At 32.7% G+C, this 26,027-nt stretch overlaps 5 protein-coding genes across 6 annotated transcripts; all 5 read left to right on the forward strand.

Annotated features, from left to right (window-relative positions):
- Positions 1-2,900, forward strand: LOC11418674 (AP2-like ethylene-responsive transcription factor At1g16060). The gene is made up of 8 exons (XM_003610213.4): positions 1-561; positions 700-782; positions 927-935; positions 1,037-1,125; positions 1,220-1,293; positions 1,386-1,436; positions 1,593-1,669; positions 2,152-2,900. Exons 1-8 carry the CDS (start codon positions 395-397, stop codon positions 2,679-2,681), a joined length of 1,080 nt encoding a protein of 359 aa, XP_003610261.2. The 5' UTR covers positions 1-394; the 3' UTR covers positions 2,682-2,900.
- A 2,105-nt stretch (positions 2,901-5,005) lies between these two features.
- LOC11440795 (nuclear pore complex protein NUP43) lies at positions 5,006-9,037 on the forward strand. Its single transcript, XM_003610214.4, has 5 exons — positions 5,006-5,698; positions 6,091-6,160; positions 7,888-8,125; positions 8,218-8,291; positions 8,595-9,037. Exons 1-5 carry the CDS (start codon positions 5,079-5,081, stop codon positions 8,646-8,648), a joined length of 1,056 nt encoding a protein of 351 aa, XP_003610262.1. The 5' UTR covers positions 5,006-5,078; the 3' UTR covers positions 8,649-9,037.
- Positions 9,038-10,161: 1,124 nt separating this feature from the next.
- On the forward strand, positions 10,162-12,268 carry LOC112421124 (uncharacterized protein C12B10.15c). 2 transcript variants are annotated; one of them, XM_039832562.1, is made up of 4 exons: positions 10,162-10,466; positions 10,546-10,700; positions 11,173-11,264; positions 11,737-12,268. In XM_039832562.1, the coding sequence occupies exons 1-4, from the start codon at positions 10,229-10,231 to the stop codon at positions 11,750-11,752; spliced, it is 501 nt and encodes a 166-aa protein (XP_039688496.1). In that variant the 5' UTR covers positions 10,162-10,228; the 3' UTR covers positions 11,753-12,268. The 2 variants fall into 2 exon arrangements, with proteins under 2 accessions (XP_039688496.1, XP_024637214.1); XM_024781446.2 differs by lacking the exon at positions 11,173-11,264 and having other exon boundaries at positions 10,170-10,466.
- Positions 12,269-13,499: 1,231 nt separating this feature from the next.
- LOC11418675 (50S ribosomal protein L35, chloroplastic) lies at positions 13,500-16,060 on the forward strand. Its single transcript, XM_003610215.4, has 3 exons — positions 13,500-13,831; positions 13,903-14,019; positions 15,736-16,060. The coding sequence occupies exons 1-3, from the start codon at positions 13,580-13,582 to the stop codon at positions 15,811-15,813; spliced, it is 447 nt and encodes a 148-aa protein (XP_003610263.1). The 5' UTR covers positions 13,500-13,579; the 3' UTR covers positions 15,814-16,060.
- Positions 16,061-18,896: 2,836 nt separating this feature from the next.
- On the forward strand, positions 18,897-23,104 carry LOC11418676 (uncharacterized). The gene is made up of 6 exons (XM_003610216.4): positions 18,897-19,163; positions 19,479-19,706; positions 19,798-19,971; positions 20,057-20,163; positions 21,344-21,669; positions 22,270-23,104. The coding sequence occupies exons 1-6, from the start codon at positions 19,029-19,031 to the stop codon at positions 22,788-22,790; spliced, it is 1,491 nt and encodes a 496-aa protein (XP_003610264.1). The 5' UTR covers positions 18,897-19,028; the 3' UTR covers positions 22,791-23,104.
- Positions 23,105-26,027: the final 2,923 nt, after the last annotated feature.

Consider the following 26,027-nt stretch of genomic DNA (forward strand, 5'->3'; position numbering starts at 1 on the left):
CTTGTTTATATTGAGGTAGAAAACAGAGAATAAAACTGATTAAGCTTACAAATAAAAAGGCATATAAAACAGATTCAGAAACTTATTGACAGCTACATCACAGAATTTTGAAGAGAAGACAAGAGAGAAAGAATTTAACATAGAGCCGATTTTACAGACGGCCACAAACAACCATCTTTCAGCCGGCTATCACAATTCTGCCAGCACAAATTTTTCTAACCCCATTCCTTAGCCCATCCCTTTAAATTCTTCTTCACCCAAACACTATACTATAATTCATAAACATTTTTTTTATTTTTATTTTTACCTTTCAAATTAATGCACCATTAATACTATATATAAATATACATCTTTGCTAGCTTGTTTCTTCAGTATACACTTCTTTTTTTTTCCAATGGCGAAAAAATCGCAGAAGCAAATAGAGAAAGACGACAATGCAAGCAATGATAATGATAATCTGAATCCAAGTAACACTGTCACCACCAAAGCAAAACGGACGAGGAAAAGTGTCCCTAGAACTTCTCCACCTCAACGCAGCTCAATATACAGAGGAGTCACTAGGTGATTTGCTCGATCATATCGCCTTGATTGTTTATTTCCTCTTGTATATGTTTATCTATCTCTCGTGTCGGATTAGCATTTAACACACTAACATTTGTTATTAAAAAAAATAAAAAAAAAAATGTTACCATCGGTCAGGCACCGTTGGACAGGCCGATATGAAGCTCATTTGTGGGACAAGAATTGTTGGAATGAGTCTCAGAACAAGAAAGGGAGACAAGGTAATTTCATACTCTTTTTCATTAGTTTTCTTCTTCCAACATTAATTGATCAATATATGGAGTTAGCCTAATGTTTTAACTTATTTTCATGTGGCATTTCAATTCTATATATATGGTGGTGATCTTTGTAATTGATTGTTGCAGTCTACCTTGGTACGTAGTTTATTATATATATTATTTATCATTATTACAATGAAATGAAACCAAAAGAATCATTTAAGTACTTAGTATTTAGCTTGTTGTTGAAATTTCAGGTGCTTATGATAATGAGGAGACGGCAGCACATGCTTATGATCTAGCAGCATTGAAATATTGGGGTCAAGATACCATTATTAATTTTCCGGTACTTTCTAAACCACTTTTTATTAATATGCATCCAGGATTTATTAATTAATTAGTTCAGAAAATAAAAATAAAAAATTGTCTTCAAATCACAGCTATCAAACTATCAGAAAGAACTAATTGAAATGGAGAGTCAATCAAGGGAGGAGTATATTGGATCCTTAAGAAGGTATTAATCAAACATAATTTCTTTCATTATATATATCAGCATGAAAAAATTTGCAAATATTAATCATAGCTTATTTTTACTAAAAATTACAGGAAAAGCAGTGGTTTTTCACGGGGTGTATCTAAATACAGAGGTGTAGCAAGGTATATATTAGCTAGTTCTTCTTATACATCAAATTTCTTTGATCAATTTTTGCTTATATTTAAGACCGAACAAGAGTGTAATGAAGAATAATTTTTTTTACTCAATTAAGAATCAATTTAAGGTTTAATGAATTTGCTTTTCCATTAATGTTCTAGACATCATCATAACGGAAGGTGGGAGGCACGGATTGGCAAAGTTTTTGGCAATAAGTATCTTTATCTCGGAACATATGGTAAGTTCAAAATCTTTGTCTCTAATTATCTTAGCAAACAATGAAATACTGTACACACCTTTTCTTTCACAAAATAAAATACGTACGTACATATGAACACTAGTGATGTACGTATAAATGCTCGTATGGTGCGTAAAATGTTCTTTACTACTATAATTATGACTAGTAGTTAAGTAGCTAGCCAGGTACAACAATCTAAATTTATGTAGGTGTATACATAATAAGCCTTTTTTCGTTTCAACGTTCAAATGAAAATGATTTTATAATTATTGTAAACGAAGACCTTAGAAAAGTGTCATTCAATTCATTGCTTCTATTCCTTGACCAATTCAGTTATTACTCCATAGTGTGGCTTTGCATGGGTTATGTATGGCAAAATAATATCAATCACATGTACTCACATTCAATGGGACATGAATCACATGACATTATATTGAAATTGGTTTTGTACTTATACAAAGTTCAATTAATCAATCTTGCAGCTACCCAAGAAGAAGCAGCTACAGCTTATGACATGGCAGCTATTGAATACCGTGGACTTAATGCTGTTACCAATTTCGACCTAAGCCGTTATATTAAGTGGCTTAAGCCCAACAATAACAACAATGACGACAATAACAAGTCTAATATTAATCTTTGTGACATTAACTCTAACAGTAGTGCCAACGACTCAAACTCTAATGAAGAATTGGAATTTAGCCTCGTGGACAATGAAATATCACTCAATAATTCTATTGACGAAGCCACATTGGTTCAACCTCGACCAACTAGTGCCACGTCAGCCCTAGAGCTTTTGCTTCAATCATCTAAGTTTAAGGAAATGGTGGAAATGGCATCAATGACTTCCAATGTGTCAACGACGTTGGAGTCTGATCAATTGTCACAATGTGCATTTCCTGATGACATTCAAACGTACTTTGAATATGAAAATTTCAATGATACAATGTTGGAAGACCTCAACTCCATTATGCCTACGTTTCATTATGACTTTGAGGGTGCTGAGGTTTTATAGCTCAATTCAAAAGAGAATATGGAAATGTATGTTTTATTTATTATTTTTTTAATTTTTTCATCACGTTATTTATATAAAGACCGATACTCTTTATAATTTAGCTAATTAGGATTTAAACTTTTAGAGGAAATAAGTTATTATTTTGACAAAAATCAAAGTTGAACCAATTGTATTGAATTTGACTGTATCATGAATATTAACCTTTACAATAGCAATATATATGATTCCCTCAAAAGAAAAAAAGTTAGCAATATATATGATATTACCAAGATGAAAATTAACGAATTGTTGGAGAATTTAATTTCTAGTAGTATATCAGAAGACAAACCACGCAGAAAACATAAATTAGTAAAAGAAAATTGTGGAAAAAAATTGAGAGAGAAAAATGAGAAATTTCTCTCTAAATTCATAACAAAAGAATAAAAGTATAATTTAATTTTGTTTAGTACGCCAATGCCTCTCTCAATGGTGTGTAGAAAATGATTTCAGTTTTTCTTTGAGTAAATTACATCCCATCCCTGAGAGATGCTACTTTTACACTCCCCTCCTCTCCTATTTTGAAACACACATTATCCTCCCCCAACATATGATTTTTGATACATTTTGATCCATTTTTTTATATTTCCGTTAAACAGCCGTTAACCATTGTTAAATAATTTTAGTATTACTAAAATAACCTTTATATATAACTTTCGATCATCTCTTTTTCTCTTTCCTTTATTATTACAAGACTAGTTTATGTCCCTGATGTTCTTCCTTTCCCTTTCTATATTCCTCCTCCTCCTTTCCCAACCAGCATTTGCATTCCGCTATGCTGCTCACCGTCCCCAATACTATCAAGCTCATTCTTCCTCGCTTTCTTCGTCACCATGATTTTCCTCCTCGTAAAGTTGAAGACAATCCCATTCTACTGTCTTTCTCATCCTAGATTTACAATCGATGTCTCTGCGTTCTCGTTTCACCATAGTTCCGATTGATAGGTCAGTATCTTTTTCTTATTTGCTCGTTATAGTTGCTTTTGGTAGCTTGTATTCTGAATTTCTAATTGTTGAATTACTAGATTGATTGTTTTGCTTACAATTTTATATGCTTTTCACGCTAAGAAAAAAATAGTGATTCAAATTGATGCATTTTAAGGAGTGAATATTTAAGGTGATTCATAACATTTTTATGTCTTGATCACCGTTATTGTATTCTCACTTTCTTCAATTCTTACAAGTTATAACACCTACCTTATAATTGTCACACATATGATCAAGTAATTGACTTTACAATACCAACATGAACATGAAATTTGATATCTTCACGGTGCCTGGTGCCAAACTTTGAACTATTTTATTCAACGAAAATTATACAACTATAAATCATGTATTAAGTTTTTTTTTTAAGTCTACCATTTTAATCTATAAATTATTTTAAGGTTTCAAAAATAAAAATTATGCATTGAATTGTGCCAATTTATTTATCGTAATATTGAAATTTAATGTTTTTCAATTAATAATTGTTCTTTATAGAAATCTTAACATATGACTTTAGAACATAAATTCATTGATTTTTTATTGAATATAAAAGAGGTAATAAATTGATTTTCTACATTCTAGAAGAGTTTGAATATGGGTTCAAGGTGAATACATATATCTCTATATTACCCGTGTTTTTTGTTAAAATTTAATGAGATATAGTTATTACTGGCCCATTTAATAATTTATTTCAAGCGCTGGGGGTTAGAGAGACTAAGTGCTTATTATATACTCCCTCCGTCCCAAATTGTATGTCGCTTTGGAAAAAAAAATTGTCCTAAATTATATTTCGCTTTACAATACCAATGAAATATTAATGTTATTTTTTCTATTATATCCTTAACTATTAATTACTTTCTCTTCTTTCAATTATTTCATTTATCTTTTCCATACCTTATATTAAGGATAATTTTGTAAAACAACTCATAATTTATCTTCCCCACAGAATATTAATTACATTTCTTAATACGTGTGAAATGGCCAATACATCATACAATTTGGGACGGAGGAAGTATTAATTATGAAACGAGTGACGTGTATTGCCGGAACTCGTTTAAACACCTAAATAAGATGGTGCATTGTGGATAGTCTCTTATATTGAGAATCATTTTTACGTCATTATATCCAAACATAAAATTAAATCACGCTTAGATTACTTTAAATTAAAATCAACTCAATTAACATCAATTAGTATTACCACATATACTGGGTTTGTTTGAAGTTATATATTTGTTGATTCAATGTAAATAAAAATATAGAAAACATTTCTTAAAATATAAAAAGATAGAAAATATGTGGAATGTGAAAGGTATTTTGTCAAACAAGTTCCCCCCATTACTCACTAGTCTATGCGCGAATTGTAGCAAAAACCCTTGCAATGGCAGTGACGGCAAATTCAGAAATCCACAGATTCCCACAATACAAATACATCGACGCCGTTCGTTGGCTTCCAGTTCTATCCGCATTCAACCGCTTCGCCGTTCTCGCTACTTCCGATTTCGATTCCAACCTCTCTTCCATCGAAATCCACTCTTTCAAACCAAATCCACTTTCCTTCGAATTCCAATCTTCATGGACATCCCCTTCACCAATCTCATCTATCAAATCCTCTCAGTTTCTTCAGAAATCAATCATCGCCTCTTCAACTTCCTCCGGTTCACTTCACTTCTTGTTCGCCGATTCCACCGATGCGAGGCTTGTATCTGAGGTATCTGTTCCGGAGAATGAGCTTCACTTGGAGGGTAAGTGCTGCATTGATTTGATGGATGGCGGGGTTGAGTGTGTTACTGTTGGGGATGATGGGAGGATTAATTTGGTTACTGTTGGAGACTCTAATTTGAATTATCGTAGATTGTTTGATAGTGGTGGGTTAGTTTCTTATACGTCGGTCAAATGGGCTTCTCCGGTGGAGTTTGCTACTGGTGGATATGGATTTGGTCTTCATTGGTGGGATCAGAGAAAACCTGGTGGACCGGTTTCTCAGTTCAAGGGTAACTGGTAAGAAAAATGTTGAGCCTTTAGTTACTTAATTGTCGAGCCTTGACTTATTTGAACTTATTTCTGGTGCAAACACTCATGAAAAGCTTATGGAAATTGGAAACAAGTTGTGATATTCCATAAGCTGTTTTCAGCTTACTTTGGTACACTCTCTAGGATAGCTTATGAAAATAACTTATGTATTATTTGAAAAAAATCTGACTTTATTTTATCTTGTCATGGGAATAGCTTATGCACAAGCACTTATACTATACAATACACAATTACGTTATAAGTATTTATACGACAACCATTTATGCTATACACGGTTAATTAAGTTGTTTAACTGAACAGGAGCCTAGGATTGTTCAAATATTAGAGTTATACTTACTGTGTGGTTGTTTTTTTTGCAGGGATAAAAATTTGAATTCTGGGATAGTGCATTCTATAGACATTCATCCATCAAGAAAGCATACTTGTCTGGTAACATTGCTACGCCCTACTCCTCAATTTCTGTTATATAATTTACTTATACCTTTTCCAGTGATTGTGGATTTTGGCCAATGTAGTCTGAATTTCTGAACTAAAATAAGTCTGTGGTTACAATAAAAGTTTTTTAAGCTTAAAAATGTTGGTAGAGAAGTTAAATGATGAGTTATATTATAGCAGTTGAGATAGAGAAGCTGATTTCAAGTTATGCAGCTCATAAGTTTTTAAGAAATCTATCCAACTAGTTGTTTTGGATAGTTTCAACCCCTTATTGGTCTATACTGAAACTTTGCTACTGTGTCTGCATGTGTGACTGGTGCTCGTTGTTGCTTCGTTACGTTCATTAGAAAACTTGTTACTTTGTTAAAGCGTCTGCAATGCTAGAACCAAAATTGGTTATTGATATTATATTGACGGACCTAAAGATGCCATATAAGATTTAAAGAGCACATGCCCATTTTTACTGTAATCCCAGAATCATATTTTTGTTCTTAACTAACATTATTGGGTCCCACAATTCACCATTTTTTGGCACAAGAACCGTCCCACTGTAGGAACTCTTTAAATACATATGAATCGGCAAATCCCGTAAGGGTGTAACAGCTCGCTAGAATTAAGAATACAAGGGACATTAGCCAAGACAAGTAAAGAAGCTCATTTGTGTCTTTGTCATATATTGCTAATGTTTCTCACCAACAAAAATTAAGGCCAGAAGGGAACTGTTTTTCACCTCTGCAAAATAACTGTTTCTCATCTCTGCAAAAATAACTGTTTTATCGTAGGTACAGCTTGAATTTGAATGATTCTTGATTTCTTTGATAAAAATTTATCAGATTAATGGTTTAGAGAGCTGAGTGGCTGCATAGGGTGTTCAAAACCGAACCAACCCAATAGAAAAACCGCAAACCGAATCAACCCAAACCGAAAACCGCACAAACCGCATTTGGTTCGGATGTATTCGGATCATTTTTTTTACTCAACCGCATGATTCGGTTTGGTTTGCGGTTTTTATTTTAGCAACCGAACCAAACCGCAACATAAGAGAAACACTAACTAAACTTAGTTCACCAGCCTAGTACTCAGAGAAATTCAATGATAAATTTTATAGAATGACATATTTTTTCTCTTTTTTGTTTTTGTTTGACCAAGACATATTTTTCCTACTTAAGTTTTTTCTATGCTTTTGATGTTAAAATTGTATTTATGAGCTTTAATTCAATTATACTTGCACTTCTGCATATATGTTTGTGTTAGATATATCTTAAATAGAAATTCAATGAGAACTTTTAGAGAATGATAAAATCTTAGGCTTTTGCATTTCTTACCGAAGAAAATTGCTTTTTGGTCCATATTTTTAATTTGGTCTATGCTGATGCGAGGATGAAAGTAAAATTGTAATGTTGGATTAAATTTGAAACATTGTTGAAAATAAATTGCTTTTAACTTTTAACTTAATTTTAACATTGAAAACAAAAAATTGTATTCTATCTAAAAACAATGCAACAACCGAACCAATCCAAACCACATTGGTTTGGTTTGGTTCGGTTTTCATTTTAAAAGCCCGAACCAAACCAAACCGCATGATTTTCTATCTTGCGGTTCGGATGAGTTTTAACCTCAACCAAACCGCACCGCGAACACCCCTAGCTGCATGGTCCTTTTACAGTTTATGTTTACTTGTATGCTTCTGCCGTTTCTTAATTATTGATGTTCCCTCTCAGGCTGCTGGCTCCTTAGGTACTGTTTTGGCTTGGGATCTTAGGATGCAACAACAGCCGATTATACTTTCAGGAACAGGAGCAGGTGATGGGGCTGGCAACACTGCCGTTCAGTCAATATCTGAAAGTGAGGTTTGGGAGGTTCAGTATGATCGTTGCATAAAATCAAACACTTCATCTACCCGGATTTTACCTGCTATGATATGTTCGGAGGATGGAATTCTTGGCGTGATTGAGCAAGGTATATATGTTCATTGCAATTTACATGTTAAAAATGTCAGTTCATCAGGAATATATTTGGTGAGTCTGATGGTGTGATCTTACATTGTCTAGGTGAGGAACCTATTGAGCTGCTGGCAGAACCTTGCGCCATCAATAGCTTTGATATTGATCGACATAATCCTTTGGTAAGTGGGTGCAGCTAATATTGTTTATATTGTATGGGACTGATTTGGTGGTTTTCACTTATAGTTCATTTTTGAAAATATACATTATAATCACCAAATGGTTTATCTATTAAATCTATTAAATACTAGCAAAAGAACGATTTTATGGAAAACATGTTACCTTGGGACGATTTTTCTGTACCGGTGTTTTTACATTGTTACTAATTTATTAAAAATTAACAAAATGAAAATGATAGAGAGAAAGAAGTGGTAACAAGATGAAAGTGGAAATTTTTTTTCTGATGATGTTATCGTTCCATGCAGGATGTGATATGTAGTTTAGAGTGGGAATCAGTTGCCATATTGACAAGACAATAACATTAACAGTCTTGTCTTGTTTGTACTGTATTTGCTTGAAATTGAGAATTCTGAAAAGGGTACATTTTGTAGCTGATGGAAGAACTGGAGCTTTTAACTCATTATTTGTACTTCTCTATGACCAAATGTAATGTTCTTTTGTAAAGCCATTAGTATGAAAATGGATTTTGGGATTGGCGGATTGCAAAATATGCAGCATGTATGAAAGGAGGCGTTTAAACTACAATTGCATTTATTTGCAAATTTGGGTGTGATCTATATCCTGATTGTCATTATATCTTCATCTCAACTGTTTGATTTCCATATTGATTTAACGTGATCATATATAGTATAGTGACACAGTTTATATTTTTCACAAGAAAACATAGTTGATATTGTTGTGCCTTCAAGTCTTCTAGAGTATCTATTCTGTAGAAGTTAAAAAAATTGAAATTGATCCTAAGCATAAGTGATTTTTATTTACTAGTTCTAGGGTGAGAAACCCACAAAACAACTCACGCATTCTTCTAGTTCCAACGTGAGAAACCCACGAAGAGTTCATATTCATTGCAAGGCTACTAGTTCTCATAAATTATTGATATTACTTAAAGTTTTGTGGTGTATAGAAGATATTTGAACAATGTTTATGTCACATTATCAATTTATACAGCCAAAACCATGATAGGGGATAAAATATAGAGAATAAGAAGTGGAGAGGTTTTATTTCCACAAAAGAGAGAGCTGTGTCTGTATAACATAATAATGCCCCAAATTAATGTTGAGAATGAGCAAAATTAGCAAATTTATGATCACTCTTGCGGAAAATATGATTAATTTACTCCCCAGTCCTTAGAGAGCCATATTGTTAAAGAGAAAAAGGTATACAAATTTGAATTTAATTAATATCTTTAAAAAACTAAGTTAAAAAAACTTTTTTTAAGATGATTATGGAAGATATAGTTCAACTGACGATGTTGATATTGTTAGATTGAACCTTAAAATCTAAAATGAGTACAATATTTTGTCATATAGGTTTTATCGAGTAAATCAATAATTAGTATCTGACTTTGTAGAATACTCTTAAGTCTTAAATAGGTCATTAACTTTATAAATATTTGAAAAAAGTTTCTTACTCTATTAAACTCTTAAATTAGCCTCTATATTTAATCACTTAAATTTCAATTTAGTCATCTTATTTTAACAACTTAAGTGCAAATTTTTGAAATATTAAGTCCCTAACATAAACTTTGAAGAATTAATATGATTAAGAGTCATTTTTGAAATATTCATAAAATCGTGAATATTCTATAAAATTAGAGACTAATTTAATGTTTCTGTAGGCTTAACTCAGCTGGCAAGGACAATGCACGATAGATTTAAAGTCTGAGTTCGAACCTCAAAAAAGAAAAAAAAAAAAACTAAACTAATTTTTAGTGATTTATGCGGATTTTGTCTGCATTGTAAAAAAAAAAGAAAAGAAAAAGGAAAGTAAACTTGAACGCGATTTAAGGGGGAGGGAGGCTAAAATTGAAAGTGAGATAAGAAATAATTTGGGAGGGAAATTTGGAGTGAAGAAAGAAGAAGCGGGGGCGGCGAGAGAGATGGAAAAGGGCGGGGAGGCGAAGATAGACCTAAAGCGAGACGGTATCGAGGATCTGAGTGGGCGTGTTCATCTACTTCCCTGCTGCATCAAGCACGATGGTCCCACCGAAGTCTCTCAGTATTTCAAACCTAAACCTACCGGCGTCGTCGGAGAAGACGGTTTACCATTACAGCAATCGCATTTTCGAGGAAGGTTGCTCGAAGGAACTACTCTCCCTCTTCCTCATAACTACTCTGGTAACCAAACTTGTTTTCTCTTCTTCTTATCTCTTTCTTTCTCATTGTGATGATGACTCATGATTGCTATGCTCTGTAGGTTTTGTTTTGGGAAAGAAAAATTCGGTTGAAAGCTCTAATTCGTGGGAGACTAGTGTGACCTTTAATGATATCACGTATTGGAACCACGACAGCGTTCCTTCAAACAATGATGATTTTTCCCGTGCTTTTCATTGGATCCCTGTTGCAGAAGCTGTAAGTTGTCTCTAGCTTTATCATTATTAGTGACTTGTTTGTTAATGCGATTTACTATATTATGATTTTGTGTTATTTACTACACATGTTGATTATAATCGAGTTTTATAGTGCTTATTACACAAATAAACAGATTAATTTCTTAGTGTTCCCTTATTCATTTCGTATGAATTAGGTTGTCTACTAGAATTATGTTTAGGGTCTGTTTAGATTGACTTATTTGAACTTATCTAGTGACATAAACACTTATGAGACTGTTAGCGAGAGCTTACAGAAACAGCTTATCACATGTTCATAAGTTATTTTCAGCTTAGCTCTCTGGGATAACTTATGAAAATAACTTATTAAATTGTATGTAAATAGTTGACTTTATTTTATCTTTTGTTATAGAAGTAGTTTATACACAAATACTTATCTGATAAGCGTGTATGGTAATGATATAGGCGCTTAATTGTGTGGTTTATCTAAATAGGGCATTGGTATTTACCCAAATCTTGTCGAGTGTAATGTTTGTTCGCATTATGTTAATGTTGACGAGGTATGCATCTTGGAGAATGTCATACTGTAAGTAAGAAGCAATTTCTCTATTCTCTATGTGGCACACTTTCATTGACCAATGTTATATAACATTGGTATCCCAATGGTACACAAGTGGTGTCCATTGGAGAATATGCTTGGCTGATGATTACCATACTAATTTTCAATTATATTGTCTTTCTTTGATTAGACATTTCAATTGCTTGCTTATTAGGAATCAGGGGAACAAGGTAGCCTGTGTATTGCTTGCTTGTTCTCTTTGGTTAGGGTTTAGGCATGGTCATGGATATTCTTGTTGAGTAGGGGATGTGTTGTCAGAACTCAGAAGCAAGAAATCTTCCTGTTCCTGATGCATTTTCCTCTGTTTCCGATTAGTCCATTCAAAGTTTTAAAATAAAATGGAACAAGTGTTGATGAGGACAATGAGACTTGTGTAATTGTGTTTGCATCATCGAGGTTACCTAACTAGATATTTGCTTTTTTTTTTTTTTTTTTGCAGCTGCATACTCCTGTGACACCTGAGGAGTTAGAGTCATCATCTATTACACTCTAGAGTCCCAATTACTCTCCCTACAAAATGCTGTAGCTTAATTCCAGTTAATTTATTCCTGTAATTTTTATGCTTTTGTTGTATGTTGTCTCCAACGATCCTTTTGTACTTTCCCTTTTAATTTCTATAGATCCTGTTTGTTTTTCCCTTAGTAAATACAATATGTATCATATTCATAGATGGAAAGCTTGCTATCTTTAATAGCACATTATGTCTAGTCTATTTCTACTGAAGGAGGAGGATATCTTGCAGTATGCATGCCTATCAGAATCATAATTGTGGAGGCACAGTTTAGATGAGCTCGAAGACCTCATATATGTATGGATGATGATCAGTTTCTTTAAGAGTGTTCCAAGTCTGAGGAGCCAGTTCCTTTATTATTTATTGTCTTCTCCGTTTAATTATTAGTGGCTCTTGTTAACTTAATTTTCCTGTTTTAGTTTGAAAGGCACATGCTAAGTTGCTTACTATGTTAGTACTATATTACTACCGTCTTAACTTTTGTGTTTGTTGTAACGGGAAGAGGGGAGAATTTCTGACTGCGTGAGAATGGATGGAGTCTCAATACTTTAAAAGTTAGCTTTTGGATAAGTTTTAGAATAGAAGTGTTTTCAAAATGGTTGAATGGGGTTTGCCCTGATAATTTTGATATTGTATTTAATATTGCCCACAATACAAAGTGTAGCTTCTAACAAAAACGTACTTTAGTGTATATCCTGTCGTGGAAACAAACACATAACTTGTTGTAAGCTGGAATGGCATGATTCAACTGCAAGTAAAAAACAATTGAAAATCACAAGGCTGTGATTTCAAGTTGATTGTGCTTTTCTCTACCCTCATGCGGTTTTCCCACCACCTACATTTTTACAAAACCCTGTTTACCCTTCTCTATTTATAACCATTTTCATTTATCATTCTCAAAATATTTATTTTCATTTTTCTAGTTTTCCAGAATGCTCATAGAGTATTGTGATTTTCTAAATGAAAAGAAGACATTCTGGGAAACTTTGTTTTTGAAGAAACACTCCTGGAAACTTAAATTTGAATATTTCAAAAGGGAAATGTTGTATGGAGCGAATTCTTTCTCATGATGATACCATGACACGACATCTGTGTTTTGTAGCAGAGACGCTAATTTAAATCCAGCCACTCATGTATTCCGTGAAAGGAACATCTAACGGTAGAAATGCCTTCATGGAATTACGTTCACGACAAATAGCAATGCTCACTAAGGAACATCTAACGGTAGAAATGCCTTCATGGAATTACCAGGTTTCTACTTATCCATGTGTATTCCCTCTCTACAACTAGTCAACATAATTCATCCTCACCAAACACACTCTCTCTCTACTTCCCCTTTGCCGATTAAACATAACGACATTGTAAATAATTCATTATGGAAAGTTCACATTTGAGTGTTATTGAAGGTCTGGATTTGAGTTTTCTGAAACTATTTTTTGTTCTGTAAAATTTAAGATGAAGAATTAAAAATTAAAAATCAAATAAATAAAAATATTTAAAAGAGACAAAAGAAAAATAGCAGGTTTGTGGGGTAGAATACCACAACTATTTGAAGGCCCAAACGAAAAGGGAAAGCCCAAAAGCAAACCGGTTCAGACGGTTTACCAGTATCCAGAAAACAAAACATGATGAGTTGATGACGACCACTTGATTGAAACGTAATGGTATCTTCTTTATCCACAACCGAGTGAGTAATAATCTTCTTATTCAATCTATCTTAACAAATAACGAGATATCGATTTACAAGAAGAACCACAAACACACTCTTAACATGGCTTTGGCTTCTGCAACAGCCACAGTCTCTTCCTTTGCCGCCTTGAGACTTTCACCACCATCTACTTCTACTCGTGTCTCTTTCAGTTCAGTTAAATCACCTTTCTCAAACAATGTCAATTCCCTCAAACTCAATTGGTCTTGTAGCATTTCCGCTCCAATTCTTAACCAAAATCATTCCATTGTTACCACTTCTCCTCGCTCTCTCACTATCGTATCTGCTAAAGGCTACAAAATGAAAACACACAAGGTTCTATCCTCTTTCAAACCCACTTCAATTATGTATCATTCATTATTTGAATTTCATTTCATTTTTCACAGGCATCAGCAAAGCGATTTAGGGTCACTGGTGCCGGAAAAATTGTGCGTAGGAGAGCCGGAAAGCAGCATTTACTCTACAAAAAGAATAAGAAGAGGAAATTGAGACTCTCTAAAATGGTTTGTTCAATCTTTTTAACATGCTCTTAAATTATATTTGATTATTTATCATCATTCTTCATTGGCTTACAACTGTATTTCGTATTTGTTTACTTTTTGGTGCGTTATTTGAAAAATGAACTACTTTCACATGGAATTATATTAGTCTCATACCTTTCTTCTTGCCCAATAGTACCTTAGGAGTTAGATACAAGATAGGGTATGGAACTGGTTAGTTAGATTGTTTTGTTCAATTGTTATGCGTGGTTTTATCTGTCAACAGAGTTTATCGTTTTTTTTATCTTAATAATTTCATTAAGTTTTACGACATGAAAAAGGGTGGCTTTTAGGAAATGGGAATGGATGGAAAAGTTGGATTTGGAACATAAATTTTGTTTCCCTGCCTTCTCTCTATTTTTCATGTGTCATGAAGTGAAGATTATGAAACTAAAACACTTCATTGTGCACCAAACAAAATATCTCCAATGTCTAGTGTAGTTAATATATATCATGTAGCTCAAGTAGGTAACATATATTGCTTTCCGATTTCCATGTTCGTATAGGATGATGCCCTTTAAACCGTTTTGATATCACTCATCAAGTATGAGTAGAAATGTCTTACAACAAACTCGAAAAGAGTTTGCCTTTACCCTGCCTATCTTATGAATTATCAATCATCAACTTATCACACAATTGAGTGTGGTCCTTAATCTTTTTTTCTCTCTCGATGATTTCTTATTTTGTGTGATTCTACTATTAAAATTAAACCAAATAACAAGTTTTTATCACTCAATAGCGGATATTGTTAATTAGTAAGTTGGCTAACTAGGACATAAGTCATGTTGTTTGTTAATAAGAGGGGAGAGAGTGACCTATCTTGTCAAATGGAAGGAGTAGAGGGCTTTAGGAATTTGGGAGGGTGGCCTCAAATCTCTGCTGATTGCTTGTATTCAAGGGATTTGTTACTTATTTTCTATGTTAATATTTCAGTTGTATCGTTGTCTTTGAATGATCTATATTGTAGATACTTTAAATTAGCTATGAAATCATGGGTTTGAACTGGATATGCGTAAAAATCAGTCATATTATGACACTTGTATTCTGATCATATCATTTAACTAAAAAGTTTGTGAATTAGGACTTGTATACTATCCACAAATCTTAACAAAATGCCTTGATGGGTGTATTCCAAGTTGCTCTTTTCAAATTTTATTTAACAATCTTAAGAAAAAAACATCCACAATTTTCTATTCTGCAAATATTTATTGCTGAAATTTATCTGCAAATTTATGTGAAGTGATAAATTACAACCTTCTATGGAATGTGAGGACTGAAATAAAGTAATTGGTACTTGATAAATTGATTGAAATTATCAATTGAACTGAACTGTAGTGGTGTTTAAGTTGATTGTTTTGCGAGACACAAATTGAATATTACTCACAGTATAGAATTTCATCACTTGGAAGGAAATTCATCTCATCTTGACTTTTGTACTTTTACCAAACCCACATCCATCCTAACAACACTTGGATTTCTAGAACTAGAATGATATTTGATATACTGTGGAGAAGTTCAAGTGTCTGGCTTGGATTCACCCGAAATGTGGCATTTTGGTTGAAGTTATTTTTACCGAACATTTTCTTGGGAATTTTCTGATTCTGTTTTGAAATACACAAGAACAATTTAGTTATGGAATCAATTTTTTCATCTCTAACTTTTGTTTATTGTCGTACACAGATTCAAGTCAACAGAAGTGACTATGACAATGTAATTGGAGCTTTGCCGTATCTGAAAGTAAACAGAAAAGCTACGTAAATGTTGTGTTTGCAAATCTGAATTATGAATCTAGCATGGTCCTGTCTAAGGATTTGTGAAGTCTCCAATATGCTTTTACATCATTTGAAAGTTGTTTTATTTTACAAATGAATTGAGGTAGTTTTTGCCACTTGAAATATCAGTGACTCGTGAAAATGTTGTCCTTCTTGTATCATGTAATAACAATTATATTTACTTCATTTCCATTTCTACTATTCACATTTACCATCTTCCTGTTTAGGCATTACATATGGTCTTGTGGTAAATCAATTTTTTTCCTTATTGACTTTTTGTTGTAAATCATGTGGTCATCATAATATTATGAACTTTATTTTTTCGTATGAACTTTTTGTGATGAATCATGTGGTCGTCATAATCTATTTCGTATGGCGATTTTATTAAAAAATAATCATTATATTAAACTAGCTACTCATCTGTTTGATTCAGTCCAAGAGGACATTATTCCATCGATTCAAATCTCATCTGTTAGGTGACTGGATGTGTGCCGACACGTGTCATGCTAGCTCAAAGACACATCCAATGTCTCTTACATTGTCCTTGGTGCGGAGATAGGTTGATGATGCTTGACATGCTTTTGCAGGATGTAATATGGTCAAGGAAAGTTGGTTCCTTGTTGGTTCATCGATGACTATGTTGTTTTGGATTGGGCGAGTTCATAATATTGCATATTTTTCATTGATATTTGCATCAGTGAAAGTCTAAATATGTTGGAGAGAGTGGCATCTCTGGTATGACAGGTTTGGGCGGCGCGTAATAATTTGGTGTGGAACGATGTTCGGGCATCGTCGACCAGCATTGAATGACAAGCATTAAGTAATTAGCAGTTGTGGAATGCAGCAAAGACTGTTCCTGGTTCTTGAAGGAGTACAACTCTCGTCAATAGATCTAAAGTGAGGTGGGTGAAGTCTGTCATAGGGTGGTTGAAGTGTTGTGTCGACGCAACATTTCATGACTCTACAAATCTTAACATCTGTTCCATTGGATGATGAGGTTGGGGAATTCTTCCTGGCTCGAACCTCGTGGACTACCTCTCAAATGATTGTTCTTGAAGGAGAAGCCATGACACTTATGGAAGACAGTAGTTTATCTATCAATAAAGGATGGACACATGTGATTTTAGAGATAGATTAATTTACTTTGGCAGATTATATTGTGTAAATAGTCAATTTCCCTTCTGAAATTGTAAGTTTCGTCAATTACCCCATCGAAATTAACAAAACTTCAATTACCTTCCTGAAATTGCATAACGTTAATCAATTTACCCCTCTGTCAAATTTTTCTGTTAATTGTTTACGGTTATGATCAAATACCCCCCTAAAATTTTGCACTTATGTGCAAATGCCCCATAAACTTAAAAATTTAGATTTTTTTTCTTACAAAAAATCATACATTTAGTTCTTCAAGTAGTATATTATACCTATTGTCGTAAAAATTCTATTCACAAGAAAATGAATGAATATATGCCAAAGAAATCATGGTTTTGTCATGTGCAGCATTTTCATTCATATTTCATATTTCATATTTATCAACAAACATTGTTTCTTCTTCCTTCTGCAATATTAACATATGGACACACAATTATCAAAGACTTGTGTACTTTATGACTACATACTCTAACATAATTACAAACTTGTGTAAAAAAGTCTTCTATATATGTATATATTTAAAACACATGAGAGTAACATACATTCCATAAAGATTTATATGACCAATAGCTGCATAAACATACATTCCATACATATTTATAGGATCAATAATTGTTAATTTGTTTGCCATTAATATCTTTTGAGTCAAGGATAAAAAAAAATATAAATTTTTAAGTTTAGGGGGCATTTTGCACATAAGTGCAAAATTTCAGAGGGGGGGGGGGGGGGGGGTCTTTGATCATAACCGTAAACAGTTAATAGAAAAATTTGACGAAGGGGGTAAATTGATTAACGTTATGCAATTTCAGGGAGGTAATTGATGTTTTGTTAATTTCAGGGGGTAATTGACGAAACCTACAATTTCAGGAGAAAAATTGACTATTTACTCGATTATATTTCATCTTGTAGATAAGGAACTCAAAATTTAATATTATACTTTCATCTATTATACATTAAAACTTCGAGGTGAAATTTATTTGACGAGAAGTGAACATGATTGTTCATAAGCTTGACAGGGGGATCTATTCTTATCACCATTTATTCTCTCTCCAAGATTTATCCTTTTTGTATTGGCCTTTTCTTAATTAATTATACCACTTAAGTTGCTTTTGGTAAAAAAAAATTAAAATTACAATTAAAACTAACTACTAACATTTGCCAATAAAAAAACTAAATTAATGTATAATATAATTTGTAATTTGCCAATAACAAATTACCCTTGCAAGAATATCATATTTAATTTTTTAAAAAATTAATATTCCTATTTTTGTAAATTTTATTAATTATTTTATATATAATTATTTTAAAATCATACGTGTTTTCTGTTTGACTAAAATCATACATATTTTTAACATTAAGTTATTAACTATTAAAATATTTATAATTTAATATCAAATTATATTTTTTTATATTTTAAAAGATTTTAATTTTTTGTTTCAAATTATATTTTATAAGAGTAGTAAATTATACCCTTAAAAAAAAAAGAGTAGTAAATTATTTATTTTCTTATCACATCTTGGTGATATCTACACAACTCATAATTTAGATAAGCATTTCAAGTAATTAGTCAAGATAAAGTGAATTTCAAAACTAGTTTATGTCATTAAATAGTAGACCGAAAAAATACATAATATTGTTATCCTATGGTAAATTCTTATAAAAATATATTCTTTTAATGCATTAAAATTTTCAAAATTTAATTTTTTAAATTTAAAATCTTTAAATAAGAATAATTTTCAAATTTATAATCCTTATAGAAATGTCTCATAAAATAAAATAAAAACAAAGTTAAGAATGACCCCACAAATATCCATTTGAATATACAGGTGTCTGCCAACACACGCACAACACAGCAGTAAAATATTTCGTGAAGGGACCCACCCATTCATGCTTTTCCTTTCAATTCAACTAATTTCTTACGCGTTCGCTTTCATAACACATTAACCTTCTTTCTCCTTCACCCTCTTTCTTCTCATTACGTCCTTTTCCGTTAGGGTTTTGTGTTCTGTGTTATTCCTTCGATTTCTTCTCCGTTGACTCTAAATTTTGATGGTTCGGTTTATGGGTTCTAAGAATCCCCGTTCTCAATGGGAATCGTCTTCTGCTACTTCCTCCATTTCCCCCAAATTTGAGATCGAGGATTCCATTCAAGATCAACATGCTCCTCTCAACAAGCGTCACAAAGTTTGTTATCTCTCTCTTTCTCTAAACTAATAATATTCTTTCAATTATTATATATTATTGTAGTTTGATTTCAGCTTTTTATGAGTCGTAATTGATTCTAGAGTTCTAAAATTTGTTTTGAATTTTGATATGTTTGAATCTTCTAGTTGAATTTGCTTTGCAATTTAGAATTTTTGATTTTTTATTCAACACGTAAATTTTGTAGAATCAATTCATTCAAAATCATATTTTTAAGCTAAACACACACTTAATAAATAATGTTATACTTTTATTTTGGGACTTCTTTTTCTCATTATGGTTCTGCGTTTTCTTTAGGCTACTAATGATATACTTAATGAGCCCAGCCCTTTGGGTTTAAGTCTCAGGAAGAGCCCTTCACTGTTAGATTTGATACAAATGACGCTTTGTCAAGAAAATTCAGTTAATGCAAATACTGCAAATGATAATTTAAACTCTAAAGCGAACAAGAACGGTCGTGCTTCAGTTGAAAAGCTGAAGGCTTCAAATTTCCCAGCTACACATTTAAAAATTGGTTCATGGGAGGTACGTTCGAGATTCTGCACGTGGTTTTGTGTTTTGGGAAATTTATGTTTTTCTATGAATTTAAGTCATGTCAATGATGTCCTTATTGCAGTATAAATCAAAATATGAAGGTGACTTAGTGGCAAAGTGTTACTTTGCCAAACAGAAGCTTGTTTGGGAAGTTCTTGAGGGTGAGCTGAAAAGTAAAATAGAAATTCAATGGTCCGACATCAGTCAACTTAAAGCCAATTGTCCTGATGATGGACCTAGCACATTGACCTTAATGGTAATTTAATTCTCTAAACACACGTAATTATGCGTGGATAATTGTCCCGTGTTCAATGATTTATGAATGATATTGTGAATTGCAGGTTGCCAGACAGCCTCTTTTCTTCAGGGAGACTAATCCTCAACCTAGAAAGCACACACTGTGGCAGTCAACGACAGATTTTACCGGTGGACAGGCCAGCATACATAGGTATATTCTTTTTACTGCTGTCCTCTGATATGTGGATGTGTGCTCAACTGTCATCCATTCATAATCACATAGATTTAAAAGAACATTACTTTTGTTGGTTTGTCATAATCTGAGTAGGAGAATCAGCATTTGACCCCTATGTAAAATATTAGAGATTGATTTTCAAATGGGATATTGAGAGAATGTTGTCAAATAACAGCAATATAACTTGTTGAAATCGTTGAAAAGGAGTGGTCTGGTTAAATTTGTTTATAGTATCTGTGGAATTTAGGTGACTCCTTTTTTGCACAAACATTTCTGAATTATTGTATTAAGATTTATTTGGTCAAGTTTATTATTTTTTTACTTTGCATTGTTTGTCACTGTATGTTTATGTCCTATTCCATCTTGCTTGGCTCTTGTTTAGTTATATTTATGCCCGTTTCCATTTGTTTAGTGTAGAGAAACATATTTGGAAAGTGATGTGTTGCTATCTGCTTTGCTCTTCTTAGAAAAAATTGGGTCAAAATTTGTTTTCGAAGAAATTATCATGATTTGATTTTAGTAGTGTCTTTTCTTTCCATGATTTTTTTTGCTTCTGCCCTTATTTGAAGTCAAATAGCTGGTGGATTTAAGTGATAATACTTTTAATGCGGTGACACGCATAATTATCAAAGAGCTCCTAATAAAATTCTGTATTAGGAAAAATTTACTCATTTATGTTTAAATGGTTGTTTGTCACATGATTATTTGCGTATTTGGTAGAAATCTTCAAAATAGTTTTTGCAATACAATGATATGGAGAGATCCCCAACTCAAAAGCAAACAAACTATTTGTTGCTAACTAGTTGAGTTTAGTCTTTTTATCGTTCATTAATTGCATGTTTAATTTTAGTCATCAGTAACATTAAAACGGAATAGCTATCTCGGTTTAGTCTTTTTAGAATCATTGAAGAGATTTGATCTTTTTATTTTTAGTTTAATAGGGCTATGGTCGTTCAAATGAATCATATTTTTAATAGTGTTATGGTCGTTCAAATGAATCATATTGTTGTACCATACATTCTAACCTGCTGCTGGTTGTATCATTAATTAGCTTGCTTATTGTGATTATCAAGTTTCTTAGTGATTGAAAGCAGACACACTTCTAATATTTGTATATTTTATGTCCTGTTCCATCTTGTGATTTTATAACTTCTAGGCGGCATGTTTTGCAATGTGAACAAGGACTGTTGATCAAGCATTATGAAAAGCTCGTCCAGTGTAACGATCGTCTTAAGTTCTTAAGCCAACAGCCAGAGATAATGGTTGATTCACCTCATTTTGATCCACGATCCGCTGCTATTGAGAACCCTCACAATCTAAAAGATTGTGATTTGCATCAAGGCAATGGATCAGCTGTCTCTTGTTTTCAGAACATGGGATCTCCTCATTCATCTCTGTCACCATCATTTACGACTGAGCACAGCGATCCTTCTGCTATTACCTTAGATAGTGTGCCCTGCGAAGCACCTTCCTCCAGTTCAGGTAATATAAGAACTTGGCTCTGATTTTGATTGTGTTACATAAGGGGTATTCACTTGTGTTCAATGCTTAAATTTTAAATTTTAATGCACTTTTTCTTTTGAGCATTTCTTCTTTGCTTGTTGGTTAATGATTGAAAATTTATCAATGGAAAGGATGAGGCATTACTTTGAAAATCAAGTAGTAGATGCTATACTATTTCTGGTTATTGATCCGCCTCTTAGGATCATCATGTTTAATGTTGAAAGTCATAAACTTCAACTGTTAATTCCAAGTAAAATATCAATAAAATATAAAACAACATGATGTGTGTTCCAAGAAGCATAGATTATGAAATTCTCTTCTAAAATTTGTCAAATGAGTATAATATAAAATCTATGATGACTCTGCAAATCTGTCATTGTTGTTTTGGCATGTTAATTTCATCAATAATTCAATATGCTTAACTTGTTGAATATCGTGTTTATCAGTAGAAGTTTTGTCCGTGCAGCATCTACATGGCTTCATAATAATGAACTTAAACTAACTGTTCATTTTATTTTTGCCTTTATTTATTAATGTGTTTTGGTTTCTAAAGTTGACTTTTATTTCCATATGCAACAGAAGCGATGTATAATTCTGAAGCTGATTCAAAGGGATCAAGAAACTGGGATCAAATAAAACTGCCTGGGCTCCGTCCTTCTATGTCAATGAGCGATTTTCTTGGCCACATTGAACATCACATTTCCAAAGAAATGGCTTCAGGGGATCCTTCCTTTTCTGCTGAAAGATTGGAGTACCAGCAAATGATGGATGGCATTACACAGCATCTGCTTAACGACAATCAGGTTACAACAGACTCTGATGAAAAATCACTTATGTCAAGGGTAAATTCTCTACGCTGTCTCTTACAAATGGATCCCCCAGCAGTGCCCAATTCACATGACAACACGGGCTTTATTGAAGGACCTAATGATGCAAAAGTCAACATAGATATCAAGGCTACTGAAGAGAACTCGAGAGATGTTTATGGTGGCAATCCGGCACCAGGCATGTCGAGGAAAGACTCATTTGGAGATTTGCTTCTTAGTCTTCCTCGAATTGCATCTCTTCCAAAATTCTTGTTTGACATATCAGAAGATTAGTCCCAATTTGGGAATTTCAGAATGTTCAAGTAGTGTATAAAAAGCTTAATTTTTTTTCTTCATAGGAGGCACTAGCATTTGGAAATTATTTTAATGAAGAATCTTGGTGCAACCCGTGTAAAAACATTTCTATGTGTTTTAGTTCTTTATTTTTTGCTTTTTCACTGAGTCTCATTGATAGCTGTCTACCTTCAAGTAAACTATGTTTACCTTGTTAAACATCCGGGTATGTGGATTTAGATACTCGTATTGCTTTGTTAAGGATGGCATTGTTTTGTTGTTATTGGTGATGTTATGGATGTCACTTTTCTTCCCGTTGTTCTACATAATGTTAACAATATTTGTTCAAAAAAAAATAATGTTAACAATATGAGTAAAATACTATTCCCTTTGTCCCACAATCTAATTTATTTTTAGTGAATAGCACGAGTTAAGAAATATACTTAGTTTGAGGAATTGATAGGTTGAGCGGGTTTGAACACAGGACCTCATGTGTGAGTTTTAGTGATGTTTACCACTTTGTTTATGGACAAAAATATATACACTTAATTTTGTTGGTATTATAAAAAAAAAAAGAGAAATATGTTTTTGGTCCTTATAAATATATCAAATTTTCGTTTTAGTTCCTCTAAAATTTTCCTCTGACTTTTAGTCCCTACAAAATTTTCAATCACAATTTTTGGTCTCTATTTTTAAGTTTTTAATAAAATTGTGAAGAAATGTGTAGTAATATTGCAAAATTTTCTCCCAATTTTTTTTTTTAAAACTATATATGATTTTCTAACCGAAAAAAAATATAAAAATTCATATTTAATTCATACTTTGTTAAAAAATTCTATCTTTTTTAACAAATTCTTATAATATTATACACTTTTCTTTAAATTTTTATTAAAAAATGTGAATTCTGTAAATGAAAAAGGGAAAATGGAAAATTTTTGAGGATTAAAAATCTAAAAAAAATTAGAGGGTGTAAAAAAATTCACTTTTTAAAATTCTTATTTATTAATTCAGTTAATAATTAGTAGTATAAAAAAGACAAATTACAAATTTACAACAGTTGGTATGATTTTGCCAATAAAAAATCGATAAGGTAAGAGTCAGTAAGAAAATTATTTGTGAAAGAGACTAATAAATAGCTAAATGTATAACAAAAATAGAGTAATGTTATTTGTACATTCATTTTAAGATAATTTGACAAATGTTTTCTTATCCCTTATCCCTTATGTGACAACTTGACAAACTGTATAAAAATGATCTTAAAATAACTGTACAAATATTATTTATCCTAAAATTAATCAACAGTATTGTTTCATTGATAATCTGAAATGACATCTCAAAATGCAATATTGTGGAATGAAAGCTTAATTTGTTATGTGCATACTCTCTAAAAAATATTGTGCGTGTTAACAAATCTTCTGCATAAACAAACTAAATTATTTTTTCAAAACCATCATTTCATCAACATGTTCTGCTACAATTTCGTATCTAAATTTAACTCTCATCTTGACCAACCATCTCTACTCTTATACTTGGCTGAACCCCTAATAAAGAAGTTCTATATTTTCTTTCTGGCAAAAGGTTTGAGAATAAAGTCAAATTAGATTGGTCAAATCCATTTACACACGATGCCTATTTTCCTATTTTTGGTCATGGTAGCCTTAATGGCACACTGTGTCTCCATGAATGTTGTGTTGATGACAAACATGTATTGTGGAACCCAGCTACCCACAAATTTACGGTCATTCCTCATAGTCCGGTTGAGTCAATCGAGTCTCTTGTCCCAGATATTCTTGAGCATTTTATTAGTTTTAGTGTTGTTTCTTATCTTCAAGGATTTGGGTATGACTCTGTTATAGATGACTATAAGTTAATTCGTTATGTATGTTTTGTATATGATGTCCACAATTCTCCATTGGAACAAAATTTGGTAGATAAAGAAGGGGGTCCTACTACACGGATAATAATATACAAGGAAAACATTCTTCCCATTGGAAGAATGTAATTAATTGTTTTTCTTGTTGTCTCAAGAGGTACATGATTGGGATATTACCTTGTATACAAGGTAAGGTGGCTTGTCAAATTGATTGATTGTGTCGGATTTATGAAAGTGGTCAAGCACACTTTAGCAGATCTCAGATTTTTATGATTCAAGGATTGAATGGAAATAAGAACATAACTGTGCTCATTGTTTTTGTGGGATAGACAAGGGTTGCTGTTAAGGTGCTGAATGATTGTGAAGATATATGGTGGATACGTGGGATATGGTTCTGTTGTAGGAACATATTTGTTACAGGTACTGAGAGGTGAGCAGTCACATACTGATAGAAGATACAATATTCGCATCCTTGCAGGCTGAGGCGGAAACAGTGCTTTGCTGCAAGCTGCATTGATGGAGACTGGAGCCACAGATGATGAGAGCATTAAACTATGAAATAATGTATTTTATTTATAATAGCAGTTATGGCAGTTATTGTGTAAGTTATTATGTACTGTGTGTGAATAAAAATAAAAGGGAAACCACGGGCTGTTATGGGTTATTCTGAAAACTATTAAAAAGTGGTTATTTGGGAGGGGAGAGAACCAAGACTCTCGAATTTCTTGTGTAATCCAATTCTATCAACAATAAAAGTAAATTATTACTATTAAATCTCTATTTGATACCAGTTTCTATTATAACAGTCTGTTGGGAATAGAAGAAATATGGTTGCATCATGCTCAAGCACACTAAAACAGATATCAGACTCCTATGATTTGAGGATTGTGATGTCTCACCTCTCAAGGCTAAAGAGATTTAGAATGTCAAGGCATAGTTCTAACGCCCTGCAATCTATCCACTTTAGTTTGGGAAGCACTTCATTTCACATGTGTCTTTCTTAACTGTAATGGACTATTTATTTAGGTTAGAAAATCGAGCAACTTTTCATAATGCTCAGCTATTCACTGTTACTTATTGGTGTCTTTGGTTCTGCATTCTCCAAATTAAATCTATGCATCATTTTATCAGGCAACACTTGTGCTGATTGTGTTTGTGGGATGATTAAGGTGCTTATTGATTGTGGAAATATATAATATCTGCTTAATTGTATAATAATTAGAATTGAGTAACAGGATCTATTATAATGTTGAAGCGGTGGGAATGGAATGCTGAGATTTCGGCAGTTTTTGCTGACATTGTGTGTCTTAGCACCACTAGTGCTTCTTTACTGATCAAATATTTTTCCTTTTGCATAAAGAAAA

This window comes from Medicago truncatula, chromosome 4 (assembly GCF_003473485.1).
Source record: "Medicago truncatula cultivar Jemalong A17 chromosome 4, MtrunA17r5.0-ANR, whole genome shotgun sequence".
In the NCBI taxonomy this organism is placed as follows: Eukaryota; Viridiplantae; Streptophyta; class Magnoliopsida; order Fabales; family Fabaceae; genus Medicago; species Medicago truncatula.